We start from the raw sequence: 16448 nt of genomic DNA on the forward strand, positions 1-16448 counted from the left end.
TCTCTCTCACTGTCTAACTCTGCCTGTCAAAAAAAAAAAGGAAAATTTTGAAGTCTCTTTTCTTTTTTTCCAATCTGTGCTTTGTGCTTTGGACATGCCCAGGTGCCACCTGCCCCAGCAAGCCTTCCCTGTTCCTTTGCCCGCTCCTGAATGCCTCATACAGCGCACACATTGCTGCTAAGGCACGGCCTTTTAAAATTTCATTTTGAGAGAGAGAGAGAAACGGATAGAAAAAGAACTCTCATGTGCTGGTTCATTCCCCAAATGCCCACAATAGCTTAGACTGGGATGGGCTGAAGCTGGGGCATGGAGAATTCAATCTAGGATTCCCATATAAGTAAGTGGCAGGGATCCCACTACTTGAGCCATCACCTGTTACCCCCGCCCGCCCCGCCCAGGGTGCTCGTTAGCAAGAGCAGAGCTGGGAGCTTGAACCCAGGCACTCATACAGGATGCCAGTGTCCCAATTGGCATTTCTTTTAAAGATTTATTTATTTGAAAGTCAGAGTTACACAGAGAGAGGAGAGGCAGAGAGAGACAGAGAGAGAGAGGTTTTCTATCTGCTGGTTCATGCCCCAATTGGCTGCAATGGCCAGAGCTGCACCAATCCAAAGTCAGAAACCAGGAGTTTCCTCCGGGTCTCCCACATGGGTGCAGGGGCCCAAGGGGCTCGGGCCATCTTCTACTGCTTCCCCAGGCCATAGCAGAGAGCTGGATTGGAAGTGGAGCAGCTGGGACTCGACCCAGTGCCCATATGGGATGCCAGCACTGCAGGCCGGGGCTTTACGCCACAGTGTCAGGCCCCCAATTGGCATCTTATGACCTGGCTTTGTCATTCGCATAAACACCTGCCTCTTGCTCCTCTGGAGCACACACACTGGCTGAGCACCTGCTGTATGCTAAGTACTGGGGCATGGGGGGGCGGGGGGCGGGGAACAAGACAAGCAGGGCTTGTCTCTGCAGAGTTTATGGAGCCAGACCTGCGTCTGGAGCCTGTGTCCCTCCTCACTCCTTCTCCCTGGGGAAGGGCGGAAGCTAAGAAGGCTGTGGCTGGAGCAGCCCAGGGCCCCAGGGTGGGAAGTCCCCAGGATGCAGGAGTGTCCTGGGGCCAGAAGAGAGGGGAGAAAGCCACTATCTGGATGTGCCCTTGTGCCCAACGCAAGCTATCTGCTATATCGAGAACACAGCCTGCAAAGCCAGCAGAACAGCGTCAGAGTTTCTCAAGTGAGCCTGCTTGTGTATATTTATTTTATTTTATTTTTTAGACAGGCAGAGTGGACAGTGAAGAGAGAGAGACAGAGAGAAAGGTCTTCCTTTTGCCGTTGGTTCACCCTCCAGTGGCCTCCGCGGATGGTGCGCTGCGGCCGGCACACCGCGCTGATCCGAAGGCAGGAGCCAGGTGCTTCTCCTGGTCTCCCATGGGGTGCAGGGTCCAAGCACTTGGGCCATCCTCCACTGCACTCCCTGGCCACAGCAGAGAGCTGGCCTGGAAGAGGGGCAACCGGGACAGAATCCGGCGCCCCGACCGGGACTAGAACCCGGTGTGCCGGCGCCACAAGGCGGAGGATTAGCCTAGTGAGCCGCTGCGCCGGCCGAGCCTGCTTGTGTATAAAAATGTTCTAGATGGAGCTGAGCTGAGGCCTGGGAACTAAAGCACCCCTGTGGGAACTAAAGGGGCCTGGTGAGCATAGGGGCGGGGAGGGAGAGGGCAGTCTGAGCTTGGAGGATTCTTCCTGCTGACAGTCAGGGAAGGGAGGTCAGGGCTCTCACCTTGCTTGGCCCACTTGTTGGGGGACCTCAAGAGGTCATTTGGAGAAGACTGCCTGTACTGTGACCTTGTGAGGTCACAATTTAAAAAATGATTTATTTAAAACAGAGAAAGGGAGAGAGAGAGAGAAGGAGAGAGAATCTATATCTGCTGGTTTGCTCCCCAGATGGCTGCAATGGCTGGGGCTGGGCTAGGCTGAAGCCAGGAGCCAGCAGTTGTATCCAGGTCTCCCACGTGGGTGCCGGGGCCCAAGCACTTAGGCCATCTTCTGCTGCTTTTCCCAGGCGCATTAGCAGGGAGCTAGGTTGGAAGTAGGGCAGCCGGGACATGAACCAGCGCCCATATGGGATGCTGGTGACACAGGTGGCGGCTTTACCTTCTACGCCACAACGCCAGCCCCCCTGAAGTTACAATTTTTATACCCATTTTGAAGAAGCGACCATTGAGGAAGAGAGCACCGCAGCCCCTTTCTGCCCTACTAGTCCTGAAGTCAGAGTACTCCCCCCCCCCCCCCCCAGCTCAGTTCCCTGGCCGGTATCATGGGCTTAGCAGGGGATAAAGCCGTCGGCGGGAAGGGCCGCAGCGTTTCGCTGAGGCCTGCAGAGGGCGGCAGTGAGCCGCACAGCACCCGGGAGGGCTGGCAGCTGCGCTCCCCAGGGCTTTCCAGCCGCAGCAACGTGAACAGGCAACGAACCCTGCATGCCATTGATGGATGGGGTGTGCCTTACATACGGTGGTCACAACAATCCACAGATGAGGACACCACTGAGGCCCAGGGAGGGGGAAGGGACCTGCTGAGGTCTCGTAGCAGTGAGCCTGGGTTAGATCTGAACTGGAGCCAGGCCCGTGCGGCTGTCAGCCAGCGCTCTGTTCGGGGGCACGGGCTCGGGGGTGGAGGGACAGGGGTGGGGGCCCTGGCACTGGGTTCGGGGCGGAGCGGGGGAAGGCCTGCTAGCTTCTCCCATCCATGCAGTCCTGGGAGACAAGCGCTCAGGAAACTGAGGCACGGGGTAGGGGGTGCGGTGGGGAGATAGGGAGGGGGTGATCACGCAGCGGGCTGGTTTGGGTAAAGTTCATCTGGTGCCCCCACCGACTCCCTGCTGCGTGCGCTCTGCTTCCTGGGACTCCCCGGCGGCGGCTTCCCTTTCCACCTGCTACCGGCCTCCCTGCCTTCCTACCCGGCTCCCCACGCCCAGGGTGAACTGACCAGGTAGGTCCGTGGTCAGGAAGTTGCTGGACAACCTACCCTGGCCTCTGGAGCGCAGGAGAGGCCAGGGGACCGACACACACGGACCCGCACAGCAGGAAGGAAGATGCGGGGTTGAGTGACTTTGCGTGGGAGAAATTCCTATGGAGGATGACGATCCCGGGTGGCAGCTGTTGCTTGTCTCCAGCCCCCGGGGGACCCCTTGGTGACCCGGCCTCGCTGGGAGTTCCCGGGAGCGCTCAGGCCCCCGCCGCTCGGCGAGCGCAGCTCTGCGTAGGAAGGAGCTCCCCCGACCCCCGTGCAACCAGCCGGTCCAGCGTCCCTTTTACGGGGACCCTGGGCTCGGAGTTGCCAGCCGAGTGCACCGCCGTCGGAGCCTTCCCACGAGCGCGCACGGAGCGGGCGAGGCAGCGGCTCGGCCCCTTTAAGAGGCGCGCCCCGCTCCGTCAGCCGCGCCGCGGCCACCGCCCCCCGGCCCGCCCCTTCCTGCGGCGCCGAGTGCGGGCCCGGCGCTGAGTGCGCAGCGAGCGGGCCGAGCGGAGCGCAGCGCGGCGCGCCGGGGAGGAGGCGGCGGCGGCCGCGGCGGCGGGGCTGCGGGGCGGCGCGGGAGCGGAGAGCGGCGGAGCGCGCACGCCGCGGCCATGGGCTAGCGGCAGCCGGGGCCCAGCCGAGGGCACTGCCCGCCCGGCGCCGCGCCGAGGAGCCCCGCACACAATAGCGGCGCGCGCGGCCCCGCGCCCTTCCCCCCGCCTCGCCCCCGTCCCTGTCCGCGCGCGCGCGCCCGTGCGCCCCCCGGGGGAACCGAGCCCGCAGCCTCACCTGCCGCCCGGGAGGGGGCGGGCATTGTTCGCCGCCGCCGCCGCGCCGGGGGCCATGGGGGCCGCCCGGCGACCCGGGCCGGGCCTGGTGAGGTGGCCGTGCCGCCGCTGAGGAGGGCTCCTGCTCGCAGTTCCCCGCGGCGCAGGTGAGGCCGGCCGCGCCATGGTGGACCCGGTGGGCTTCGCCGAGGCGTGGAAGGCGCAGTTCCCGGACACGGAGCCGCCGCGCATGGAGCTGCGCTCGGTGGGCGACATCGAGCAGGAGCTGGAGCGCTGCAAGGCCTCCATCCGGCGCCTGGAACAGGAGGTGAACCAGGAGCGCTTCCGTATGATCTACCTGCAGACGCTGCTGGCCAAGGAGAAGAAGAGCTACGACCGCCAGCGCTGGGGCTTCCGGCGCGCCGCGCAGCCCCCCGACGGCGCCGCCGAGCCCCGCGCGCCCGCGTCGCGCCCGCCGCCCGCCGCCGAGGGCGCCGACCCGCCGCCCGCCGCCGCCGCCGCCGCCACGGCCGGCGAGGAGCCCGAGGCCCGGCCCGACGGCGAGGGCTCCCCGGGCGGCAAAGCCAAGCCCGCGGCCGCCGCGCGCAGGCCCGGACCCGCGGAGCGCGACGACCGCGGGCCCCCGACCAGCGTGGCGGCGCTCAGGTCCAACTTCGAGCGGATCCGCAGGGGCCCCGGCGCGGCGGCGGCGGCATCGTCGGACGCGGACAAGCCCTTCTACGTGAACGTCGAGTTTCACCACGAGCGTGGCTTGGTGAAGGTCAACGACAAGGAGGTGTCGGACCGCATTAGCTCGCTGGGCAGCCAGGCCATGCAGATGGAGCGCAAGAAGTCCCAGCAGGGGCAGGGGCAGGGCGCGGGCGACGCGTCCAGGCCCTCTTACCGGGGGCGCTCTTCGGAGAGCGGCGGCCTTGGGGGCCTCGACGGCGACTACGAGGACGCAGAGCTAAACCCCCGTTTCCTTAAGGACAACGTGATCCATGCCAATGGCGGGAGCAGGCCCCCGTGGCCGCCCCTGGAGTACCAGCCCTACCAGAGCATCTATGTCGGGGGCATGATGGTGGAAGGCGAGGGCAAGGGCCCCCCGGGCCCGCTCCTGCGCAGCCAGAGCACCTCGGAGCAGGAGAAGCGCCTCACCTGGCCGCGCAGGTCCTACTCGCCCCGGAGCTTTGAGGACAGCGGAGGCGGCTACACGCCGGACTGCAGCTCCAACGAAAACCTCACGTCCAGCGAGGAGGACTTCTCCTCCGGCCAGTCCAGCCGCGTGTCCCCGAGCCCCACCGCCTACCGCACGTTCCGGGACAAGAGTCGCTCCCCGTCTCAGAACTCGCAGCAGTCCTTGGACAGCAGCAGCCCGCCCACGCCGCAGTGCCAGAAGCGGCACCGGCAGTGCCCAGTCGTGGTGTCGGAGGCCACCATCGTGGGCGTCCGAAAGACGGGCCAGATCTGGCCCAGCGATGGGGACAGCGCCTTCCAGGGGGACCCAGGTGAGTTCCTTCCAGGGTTGCGGGCCATGGCTGGCACACTTGGCACCTCCCGCCGCGCTGCGCGAGAAACCGTTAAAGAAAGGGGGTGGCAAGAGGTATGGAAGAAGTTGTAATAGAGGAATGGCAGGCTTTTTTATTTTTTATTTTTTTTTTTAAGAAGAGTTGTGGCTTCATGCTGATACTGTGCGTGAGCTAACACCAGCCCTGTTTTTCCTGAAGGTGGATTCTCAGTATTTGGAAGGGGTAGGTGGGGTGGGCGCCGGTTCCTTTGGTTCTACTACACCGAGCTTCTTGTGAGTTCCAGTTTGGGAGCTGGGACGGAGATGTCCTTGCCGGGTCACCTCTTTATCTTGGGGTCCCTGCCCCCCTCCAGTTCAGAGGGGGTGTCACAAAGCTGGAGTCCGCTGTACCGCCTCAGCCGGTTGCCTTTAGCCAGGACTGATCTGCACTTTGGGCATTCCTGCAGCCACCGTCACTTGTCCTGAAGGGGTTGTGTGACACGTTTCGGGGAACCCAAGATGTGCCGGCCGCTGCCAGGCCACAGAAGTGTCAGGTTCGCCGGCTAGCAAGTCGGAGCAGGTGCGGATCGGCATTCAGAAGGAAGCGAGGTGACGGGGAGTTGTGACTCAACGGGCTGTCGGAAAAAAAAAAAATCAATGGGATGATTTTATCCAGGGCTGGAGCAGAAGAGCCACACCCGTTCTGATCTTCCTGGCTTTGATGGAAGGCTTCACCCATCGTTAGTCACCCGCTCCGCCGTGGGTCTTAACCGGCGGCCACTTTCCTAGAGCCTACCTTCCCAAGGATGAACACCCACAGGGGATTGCTTTGGGCTTCCATTGGCAGCCTGGTCCCAGCCTTGAGGTTAAGCCCAGGGCATTGTGCTCCTGACTTTCATGCTGCATCCAGAGACCATTAGGGTGCTTGGAGCAGTGGGACTAGGGTTTTTTTTTTTTTTTTTTTTTTTTCTTCTTTTAAAGATTTATTTGAGAGGCAGAGTTACAGACAGAGGGAGAGACAGAGAGGTCTTTATCCACTGGTTCACTCCCCAATTGCCTGCAACGGCTGGAGCTGGACCGATCTGAAGCCAGGAGCTTCTTCCGGCTTTCCCATGTGGGTGCAGGGGCCCAAGGACTTGGGCCAGCTTCCACTGCTTTCCCAGGCCATAGCAGAGAGCTGGATCGGAAGAGGAGCAGCCGGGACACAAACTGGTTGCCCATATGGGATGCTGGCGCCACAGGCGGTGGCTTTACCTGCTACGCCACAGTGCCAGCCTCAGGTCTAGGTTTTGAGATCCAGGCACAGTTCGCAAGTGGGGTCGGGAGAGGAGTATGGGTGGCTGGGGCTTTGGGAGGCCGTGGGCATCTCCCGGAGTCCTGGGCCCTGTGGGGCCGATCCTGTTTTCTGCTTCATAGATTTTCTCTTTTTCTGCCGGTGCAGTTGCATGTGTGTCGTTTGTCAGAATCCTCTGGAAACCAGTGAGTCTGGTTTTGGCTCCGTGACACTCTGTCGTGTTTGCTCTAAGGACTAATCAGGTGCCGATCTTCCATGTACAGCTGGGGTTGGCTGGGACCTGCTGCCTGGCCCAGCTGCTTTTCCTAAGTCGCTGGCCGGGGGCAGAAGGCTGTAGGTTTCCCAAGTCCCAGTCGGGGGCGGAAGGTGGTAGGAGGCAGAAGCCAGTTCTACAGGCACATCAGGGTCTGGAGGGTTGCCCTGCGGTTCCCGGGCACCGGCCTTGTCTGGCCAGCTGTCGTCTGGGCAGGCCAGCTTGCACTGGCCCCTGGTGGTGCCGGGGACCATGATTCATGAAGAAAATGAGAGGCCTGCGTGGAGAGCTGCTGTCCGAGATGAGGCTCGCTTGCAGGTGGGGAATTCTGAGTTTCCAGAAAGTTGGGCCCAGCCGTCTCTGCAGCGCCTGTACACGTTGCCCGCCACGTGCCGAGACCCCAGATGTGAATCGGAGGAGCGGCTGAAGTTAGGAACGGGAGGGAAGTGAGGCCTGGTGCCTGCAGTCCCTCGCAGCAGGTTCTCAGGAAATGGAACGAGTACAACCTGGACGCACTCTTAGGACCTTCTGGATCCTAACAGGTTTTATTTTTTACCCCCAAATTATGAATTTTTTTGTTTTGTTTTTAAGTTGAGAGGCAGGGAGAGAAAGCTGTTTCACTCTTCACATGGCCAGGGCCAGGCCAGGCCAGTGCTGGGAGCCAGAACTTCGTCCAGGTCTCCCACGTGGGTGGCAGGGCTCCAAGTACTTGAAGGCTGCTGCCTTCCGGGGTGCACTTGAGCAGGGAAGTTGGGGTTGGGGTTAGAGCTGAAACTGAAGCCCAGACTCTGTGAGTGCTGGCATTAGCTACTATGCCAAATGCCTGCCCTGTTTTTTTGTTTAAAGGGCATTTTTTTTTAAAAGATTGATTGATTGATTTGAAAAGCATGGTTGCAGAGAGAGAGAGAGAGAGAGAGAGAGATGTCTTCCTTCTGCTGATTCACTCCTCAAACAGCCAGGGCTAGACCGAGCCATAGCTCGGAGCCAGGCACTCCATCTGAGTCTCCCACATGGGTGCAGGGGCCCAGGTTCTTGGGCCACCTTTCACTGCTTTCCCAAGCACATTAGCAGGGAGCTGGATCAGAAGTGTAGCAGCCGGGACGCCAACCAGCACCCGTATGGGATGCCAGCATTGCAGATGACGGCTTAGCCCACGTGGCCACAATGCTGGCCCCAGGACGGTTTTTTAGAATGCTTTCAAGTTCACAGGAAAATTGAGTGGAGAATGTGCAGAGTCCCGCATAAGCTCTGCCCAGCAGAAGTGTGTGTGTGTTGTCATGGATGAACCTGGACAGTACAGCACTGTCCCCCGGAGTCTGTGGTTCTCATTAGGGTTCACTCTTGGTGTTGCACCAGCTGTTGGACTTTCAGACTCCCCGGTTGAGGGGTCGGCGCTGTGGCACAGCGGGTAAAACCGCCACCTGCGATGCCCACATCCCATGTGGGCGCCGGTTCAACTCCCGGTTGATCCACTTTTGATCCAGCTTCCTGCTAATGCACCTGGGAAAGCAGCGGAGGATGGTCCAAGTCCTTGGGCCCCCGTTCCCTTGTGAGAGGCCTGGGTGAAGCTCCTGACTTTGGCCCAGCCCAGCCCTGACTGCTGGAAACATTTAGAGAGTGAACCAGTGGATGGAAGATCTCTCCTTCCCTGTCTCTCTCTGTAACTCTGCCTTTCAAATAAATAAGTAAATCTTCAAACAACCAAACTCCTGATCGATTTAGCCCTGGAAGCCTTTAAGCTCTGTGCCCTGCAGTAGGAGAAAGAGGGATTCTGTGCAGGCTTGGCCATCTGTCCCTGGGCTATTTACTAATGTTCTGTAGATGGCCTTGGAGCCTGCTGGCCTGAAAAGGAACAGTGTAGAAAAATCCCGATGTGGGGAGGGGGCAGAGGTCACGCTGATGCTCAGGCGGACGCACTGGCTTGCCCCTGATGGCTGCACACTGGGGGAGTGGGCTGGCGCTTCTCTTTCAGAGCCGAGAGCCCCTGATGTTTGAGGGGAGGAGCTGAGATCACTCCACGCTGCTGTGTGCCGGGCATGGTGACAAGGTGCTTGGTGCAGGGCCCGTAGTGAGCTCATCAGCTGCCTGTGTGCCAATAAGGACGCACCAAGGAAGTGACAGTGCAGGGCCACAGGTCCCGGCGTGGACAAGGAGCCGTTCTTCCTTCCCGCATGTGGTTGTCCTGCTGCCTTCTCCCCACCAGACAGGCCGGTTCAGGGGTCCTTCCGGCTCCAGACTCCCAGGGTTAGCCTGAGGGGTCAGAGCACGTGGCCACAAGCCCTGCCCTGTGCAACCGCTGCTTCCCCGCTGTGCCGCATGGGCTGTGTAGCAGGAGTGTCAGTGATCCTTGCTGTCTCGAAGCTTCCAGGTTGCTGGGCGACAGGGAAATCCATGTGTGTCAGATGGGAACGAGATAGGAGAGCCCCCGGAAGCAGCGGCACCGGAGAGGGCCCTCCCATCAGCAGAGCGTCCAGTGGTGTGTGTGTGTGTGTGTGTGTGGTGACAGCAGAGGCTTTGGCGGGCACCCACGTCTGCCGTCTGTGACTCTGCATCAATCCCTTTCTTTTTAATGATAAAATATAAATAATGTGAAATTTCTTGTCTAAAGGTGGTTTGACCATTTTGGTTTTTTAGAGATTTATTTATTTATTTGTAAGGCAGAGTCAGAGAGAGAGAAATCTTCCATCCACTGGTTCACTGGCCAGTTGGCTGCAATGGCCAGGGCTGGGCCAGGCCCAAGCCAGGAGCCAGGAGCTTCTTCCTGTATGGGGTTGCAGGGGCCCAAGGGCTTGGGCCATCTTCTGCTGCTTTCCCAGGTGCACCAGCACGGAGTGGGTTGGAAGTGGGGCAGCTGGGACTTGAACCAGCACCTTTATGAGATGCCAGCACTGCAGGCACTGGGCTCAATGCAGGTGCATTCCTGGTCCCCCAGCAGAGCCTGTCTCAGCCTTCTGTGTAGCACACAGGGAAGATCTCTCCTGCCTTTCACAGCCTGTGGGGTGGGGTTCAGAGGACACACACTCACTCAAAAGCATCTTAAGGGCACTGGTGCTGTGGCAAAGCGGGTAAAGCCTCTGCCTGCCATGCCGGCATCCCATATGAGCACCAGTTTGAGTCCTGGCTGCCCTGCTTCCGATCCAGTTGCCTGCTGACAGTGCACAAGGGAAAGCAGCAGAGGATGGCCCGAGTGCTTGTGCCCCTGCAGCCAGGTGGGAGACTCCATCTCCTCCTAATCTCTTCCCGGTATTTCAGCTTTTCCTTACAGAAGACTAGGACGAGCCTTAGGTCCTTTCCTGCTTTAGCTCCTAGCCCTGTGAGCCCCTCCCCCCTTATGCACGTGCCCCTTAGGTGTCTCTCCGTGAACTCCCGTGCGTCACTGCCCGTGTCGTCGCGTCTTCATTAAGCCACTAATTGGCCTGATGTGTTGGCGCCAGAATGATCACTGCCTCGTTTTTTGTTCCCCCTGGAGTGGTTGACTGGACCCACAACTGGTTTGAGTAACCCGGGGGCAGGGAAAGGTCACTCGCGGGCACCTCTTGAGACTGGAGCCTTGAGTTCCCCGGGTGGAGAGTGGGCAGCTCCAGAGTCTGGGGCTGCTAAAGCCATCAGCAGGATGGAAACGGAGCCCAGTGCAGATTTTACTAGGGTTGTCTGGCTCAGGACAGCTGACTTGTTTTGGGAACAGAACGAAGCATTCCGGAACATTTCACTAAGGAAGGGGCAGGGAGTGTTGTTGACCCGAGTGTGTCCAAGGGAACATGCCTGCCCTGTGACTCTCTCTGCCTTCATTTGTCGCTTCTGGCTTTGGGAGCCACCTCCCTCCCTTGCTCAGGAGTCTTGTGGCCCTGAGCGCCCGTGTGACATGACTGCTGTCCCCACCAGGACAGGGTGCAGGTGAGCCGCGCGTGGAACCCACCCGGGAGAGAGCACGGTGGCTCCAGGCCTGGGCCGCTGCTCCCTCTGTGGTTTGAGTTCGCAGAGGCTGAACGGGCCTCTTGGAAGCCTGCTTAGGTTGCCAAACAGTAGGCCTGAATTTTGGCTAAAGCTGCTACTTTCTGGGTCAAGGCTGGGGGTAGGGAGTGTGTGTTAAATTAACTATGAACCCCTTGGGAGTTCTCAGCTCTGGCTGGAATACAACCACTGTGGCTCAATTAGGGTTTTTTTCCCCCCTTGGAAAAATGTTGTTATTTTCATTAAAATATGTTGTTTATGTAGCATGCAATGGGTTTATTGTTGACATTTTATTGTGGAATGTATACAACATATGCACCAGTTTTTAATATTTGCATATTTGAAAGGCAGAGTTAGAGGGAGGGAAGGGCCCAGCAGAAGCCAGGAGCCAGGAGCTCCATCTAGACCTCCTGGCTTGGAAGTGGAGCAGCTAGGACTTGAACCAGTGCTCACATGGGATGCCGGCATGCAGACAGCAGCTCAGCCCACTACATCACAGTGCAAGCTCCAAGACTTACGTAGCCATTGATTTGAATGGCAGAGTGGGAGAGACAGATCTTTCATCTACTGGTTCACTCCCCGGATGGCTGCAACAGACAGGGCTGGGCCATGCCAAAACCAGGAGACAGGAACTCAATCCAGGTCTCCCACAAGGGTGTCTGGGAGATCTGGGCCACCGTCTACTGTTTTCTCAAGCACATTAGCAGGGAGCTGACCCAACAGTAGAGCAGCTAGGGCTCGAACTATCACTCTGATATGGGATGCTGGAGCTGCAAATGGCAGCTTAACCCGCTGCACCACAATTCTGCCTCCCTTTTGTACCATTGAAATCATTAAAATTATTTATGCGAGGGGCCGGCACTGTGGCATCGTTAAAGCCAGTGCTGGCAGTGCTGCAGTGTTGGAGTGCTGGCATCCCATATGGGTGCTGGTTCAAGACCCGGCTGGTCCACCTCCAATCCAGCTCCCTGCTATGGCCTGGGAAAGCAGTAGAAGATGGCCCAAATGTTTGGGTCCCTGCACCCATGTGGGAGGCCCGGAAGAAGCTCCAGTCTCCTGGCTTTGGATCGGCCCAGCTCCGGCTGTTGCGGCCAACTGGGGGGTGAACCAGTGGATGGAAGACTCCCCCCCCCCCTTTGCTTTTTCTTCTCTCTCTGTGTAATTCTGACTTTCAAATAAATGAATAAATCTTTTTAAAAAATTATTTATGTGTTTATTTTAGAGATAGCCACCATCCCCTGGTTCACTCCCTAAATGCCCACGACAGCCAGGGTTGGGCCAGGCCAAAGTCAGGATCCAGGAGTTAGAATCTCAATCCAAGTCTTTGTGAATAGCTGGGACCCAACGGCTTGCGCCATCACCGCTGCCTCCCAGGGTGCACATTAGCAGGAAGCCAGAGTCAGGAGCAGAGCCAGGAATGGAAACCAGGTACCCTGATGTGGGATGCACTAGGCCAAATGTCTGCCCTTAGTTATTTCTTTTTAAATATTGCTGTATTTGAAAGGCAGAGTGACATGTTTTTCATCCACTGGGTCAGTCCCCAAACGGCTGCAACAGTTAGTGCTGGGCCAGGCTGGAACCAGGAGCCCGGAACTCCATCCAAGGTCTCCCCCATGGGTACAGAGGCCTAAGCACTTAGACCATCTTCCGCTGCTTTCCCAGGCGCATTAGCAGGGAGCTGGATCACAAGCAGAGCAGCCGGGACTTGGAACTGGTGTTCTGATGCGGGATGCTGCCATGGCAGGCGGCGGGTTAACCTGTTGCACCACAGCGCCAGACAGCCCATTACTTCAGTGCACAGTTTAAGGCATTAAGTACAAGGGTACTTCAGGAAGTTCATGGGAAAATGGAATTAAAAGATAAAGTTTGTTTGAGGCCCAAGGAAAGTTTTAAATTCATGCATTTTTTTTATAATATGCATTTTTCATAAATGTTTTGAAGACCCTTGGTGTGTAGCTCATATGTTGTGCAAGTGTCTCCACTACCCATCACTGGGACTTTGATTTTCCCAGACTGAAGCTCCGTACTCAGAAAACACTCTGTCCCCATGTCCTCCAACCCCTGGCATCCGCCATGCTTTCTGCACAGACTCCCTTATCCTGGGTGCTTCGTGTAGGTGGAGCCCTTTAATATCTGTCCTGTGTCTGGCTTATTTCACTCAAGTTGGGCTCTTTCCAGTTCCCCGGAATCATGCTGTCATCCTTAACTCCCTACCGCTGATCTCTTTCTCTCTTTCTTTCTTCTTTCTTTCTTTCTTTCTTTCTTTCTTTCTTTCTTTCTTTCTTTCTTTCTTTCTTTCTTCCTTCCTTCCTTCCTTCCTTCCTTCCTTCCTTCCTTCCTTCCTTCCTTCCTTTCTTTCTTTCTTTTTTTCTTTTTCTTTTTAAAATTTATTTATTTACTCGAGAGGCAAAGTTACAGAGAGAGAGAGAGGTCTTCCATCTTCTGGTTCACTCCCCAAATGGCTGCAACAGCCAGAGCTGGGCTGATCCAAAGCCAGGAGCCAGGAGCTTCTTCTGGGTCTCCCACGTGGGTGCAGGGGCCCAAGCACTTGGGCCATCTTCTACTGCTTTCCCAGGCCATAGCAGAGAGCTGGATTGGAAGTGGAGCATCCGGGACTCTAACCGGTGCCCATATGGGATGCCAGCGTTTCAGGCCTGGGCTTTAACCTGCTGCTCCACAGTGCCGCCACCCCCCCCCCCCCCATTGTCTTTTTATAAGGACATCTGTCAGATTGGCTTAGGGCCTACACCAATGACCTATTTTAACTTAAATCACCTCTTGAAAGACTTTTCCTTCAAAGGCACAGGGAGTCAGGACTTTGACATGGGAAAGTTGGTTCCACCCCTGACACCCAGTGAATCCCTTGTTGGGCATTGGAGGAGGGAGCTGCCATAGCAGAGAGACGGTGCTTGCCACCCCCACCTATGCTTTAGGACAGATTTCATGAGAGCGTCGGGTGAGATTAGGCAACTTAGCCATATCCTAGGGCCCCATGGTCTGCCTTTTCTCTCATTTAAAAAGTTAGGATTGGGTCAGGTCATTTCTCTTCCTTCTTTCTTTTAAATTTAAAAATTCTTTTCAATACAATGCTTTCCATGATCCTGATGCTGGTTCCTGTCTGTTTCTTTCTTTTCTTTTTTTTTTTTTTTAATGTTTTTTAAAGATTTATTTATTTATTTGAAAGACAGAGTTAGAGAACTGGAGAAAGAGAGATCATCCATCCGCTGGTTCACTCCCCAGACAGCTGCAATGGCCAGGGCTGGGCCAGGCTGAAGCCAGAGCCTGGAACTCCATCCAGGGGTCTCCCATGTGGGTGGCAGGCCCAGGTACATGGATCATCTTCCACTGCTTTTTCTAGGCACATTAGCAGGGAGCTGGATCAGAAGTGGAATAGCTGGGACTTGAACTGATGCCCACATGGGATGCCAGTGCTGCCGGTGGAGGCTTTACCCAGTGCACCACAACACCAGCCCCTTCTGCCTTTCTTTAACCACCTGTGCCTCTTCAATCCCTCAGGCATACCTGGACACATACCCCGCAGATGTCTCCATGCAGGTTTGCTGTTGGTCTTTTGTCTTTTAAAAGCCAACAAATAAAAACAAAACCTATGAGTGCCAACGCATCTTCCCCTAACTGTGTGTCTTCCTGGAGCTGGATGAGTGCAGCTGTTTCCTGTTAATCCTCTGTCTGTCTGGCTTCCTTCTTCAGGGTAGTAAGATCCTGAAGAAAAGGACAGAATCTGTCCCCCGGGACCTGCCACACACCCTGGGCCCTTCCCCAATGTTTTTTTTTTTTTTTTTTTTAACGATTTAAAAAAAATTTATTTGAAAGGTAGAGTTACAGAGAGAGGGAGAGACAGAGAGAGAGGTTGTCCATCTGCCGGTTCACTCCCCAAATGGCAGCAACTGCTGTAGCTGAGCCAATCTGAAGCCAGGAGCCGGGATGGTACAGGGGTCCAAGCACTCGGGCCATCTTCCACTGCTCTCCCAGGCCACAGCAGAGAGCTGGATCGGAAGAGGAGCAGCCGGGACGTGAACCGGCGCCCATATGGGATGCCAGCACAGCAGGTGGAGGCTTAGCCTACTGTTCCACAGCACAGGTCCCTTCTCCAGTGTTTGATGTAACAGGGTGCGTGCGTCTGGGCTCATCCGGGGTCTGTGATGCGGGAGCCGTGGGCTGTTAGTGGGTCGAAGGGTGCATTGGGATTCCATTCTCGCTCAGCTCCTTCCCTCTCCTGGCCCAGCCCCATCTCGTCCCTGTTGGTTTTAGTGCAGTTCTGGCTGCTGTATAACAAAACGCCCGAGGCTGAGTGACTTACGAACGACACAGAAGTTCATTGTTCCCAGTGCTGGAGGCTGCTGCACCCCAGATGAGGACCCCAGCAGATGTGTCTGGCAGCGCAGCTCCCTCCGGCCTCTGGTGAGGGTGTGAGTCCCATTCGCTGCTCTGTGGACCACATGGCTTCCTAAAGACCCCACCCTGTAAGACTCTTGCTCCAGGGATTAGGCATCAACAGGACAATTTGGGGAGGGGGGTGGTTGCACAAACAGACCATGGATTTCCTGGGACCTAATGAGCCAGTGAAACTTTGTCAAGCTTTGGATATTACCGCCTGGTTGTTTTTGCTTCTCTCCCTTGGCTGGGGGTGGAGGGGTTGGTCAGACCCACCCACCCTGTTTAACCTCAGAGAGCACCCAGAATCCCCAGGCTGGAGCCTGCATATGAGCTGTCTTGCTCAGATTCCATTTCTCACTGTAGCCACCTTGCAAAGATGACTGTGGATGGGGGGCCACACTGTGGCGTAGTGGGTTAAGCCTCCATCTGCAGTGTCAGCATCCCATGTGGATGCCGGTTCAAGTCTTGGCTGCTCCACTTTCGATCCAGCTCCCTGCTGATGCGCTTGGGAAAGCGACAGAGGTTGGCCCAAGTACTTGGACTCCCTGCACTGGCGCAGGAGACCCAGAAAGAAGCGCTGGGCTCCAGGCTTCAGATTGGCCCAGCTCCAACTGTTGCAGCTGTTTGGGGAGTGAACCAATGGATGAAAGATCTCTCTCTCGCTCACTCTCTCTCTCTTTCTCTCTCTCTCTCTCTCTCTCTTTTTTTTTTTTAACAGGCTGAGTGGACAGTGAGAGAGAGAGACAGAAAGGTCTTCCTTTTTTCCGTTGGTTCACCCTCCAATGGCCGCTGCGGCTGGCGCACCGCACTGATCCAAAGCCAGGAGCCAGGTGCTTCTCTTGGTCTCCCTTGCAGGTGCAGGGCCCAATGACTTGGGCCATCCTTCACTGCACTCCTGGGCCATAGCAGAGAGCTAGACAGGAAGAGGAGCGACCGGGACAGAATCCGGTGCCCCGACCGGGACTAGAACACGGTGTGCCGGCGCCACAGGCAGAGGACTAGCCTAGTGAGCCGCGGCGCCTAATCTCTCTCTGCCTTTCAAATAAATAAATCTTAAAAAAAAAAAAAAAAAAAAAAGACAGGCCCCAGAGGTTAGCTGATGATGCTCAAGGAAAGAATAGCTCCAAGGTCATGGATGCAGTCGCCAGCCTGGGCCTGGGCTGGGGAGACTGGGGCACCCCACTCTGTGTCATAAACACGTCATTTGTTCACAGAGGCCATGCGACATTCCTGGGCCCTCAAAACCGTCTTGTGAAGTGGCTGTAGTGAGATAATT

General features: G+C 57.1%; 1 protein-coding gene across 1 annotated transcript in view; it reads left to right on the forward strand.

Annotated features, from left to right (window-relative positions):
• The first annotated feature begins 3862 nt into the window (after nt 1-3862).
• The window catches only part of BCR (BCR activator of RhoGEF and GTPase), a 129716-nt gene continuing 117130 nt past the window's right edge, over nt 3863-16448 (forward strand). Inside the window, exon 1 of the mRNA XM_062182099.1 lies at nt 3863-5280. Coding sequence (XP_062038083.1) covers nt 3957-5280 — 1324 coding nt within the window. The 5' untranslated portion in view covers nt 3863-3956. The remainder of the gene's footprint in view (nt 5281-16448) is intronic.

The sequence above is a fragment of the Lepus europaeus genome, chromosome 23 (assembly GCF_033115175.1).
Source record: "Lepus europaeus isolate LE1 chromosome 23, mLepTim1.pri, whole genome shotgun sequence".
In the NCBI taxonomy this organism is placed as follows: Eukaryota; Metazoa; Chordata; class Mammalia; order Lagomorpha; family Leporidae; genus Lepus; species Lepus europaeus.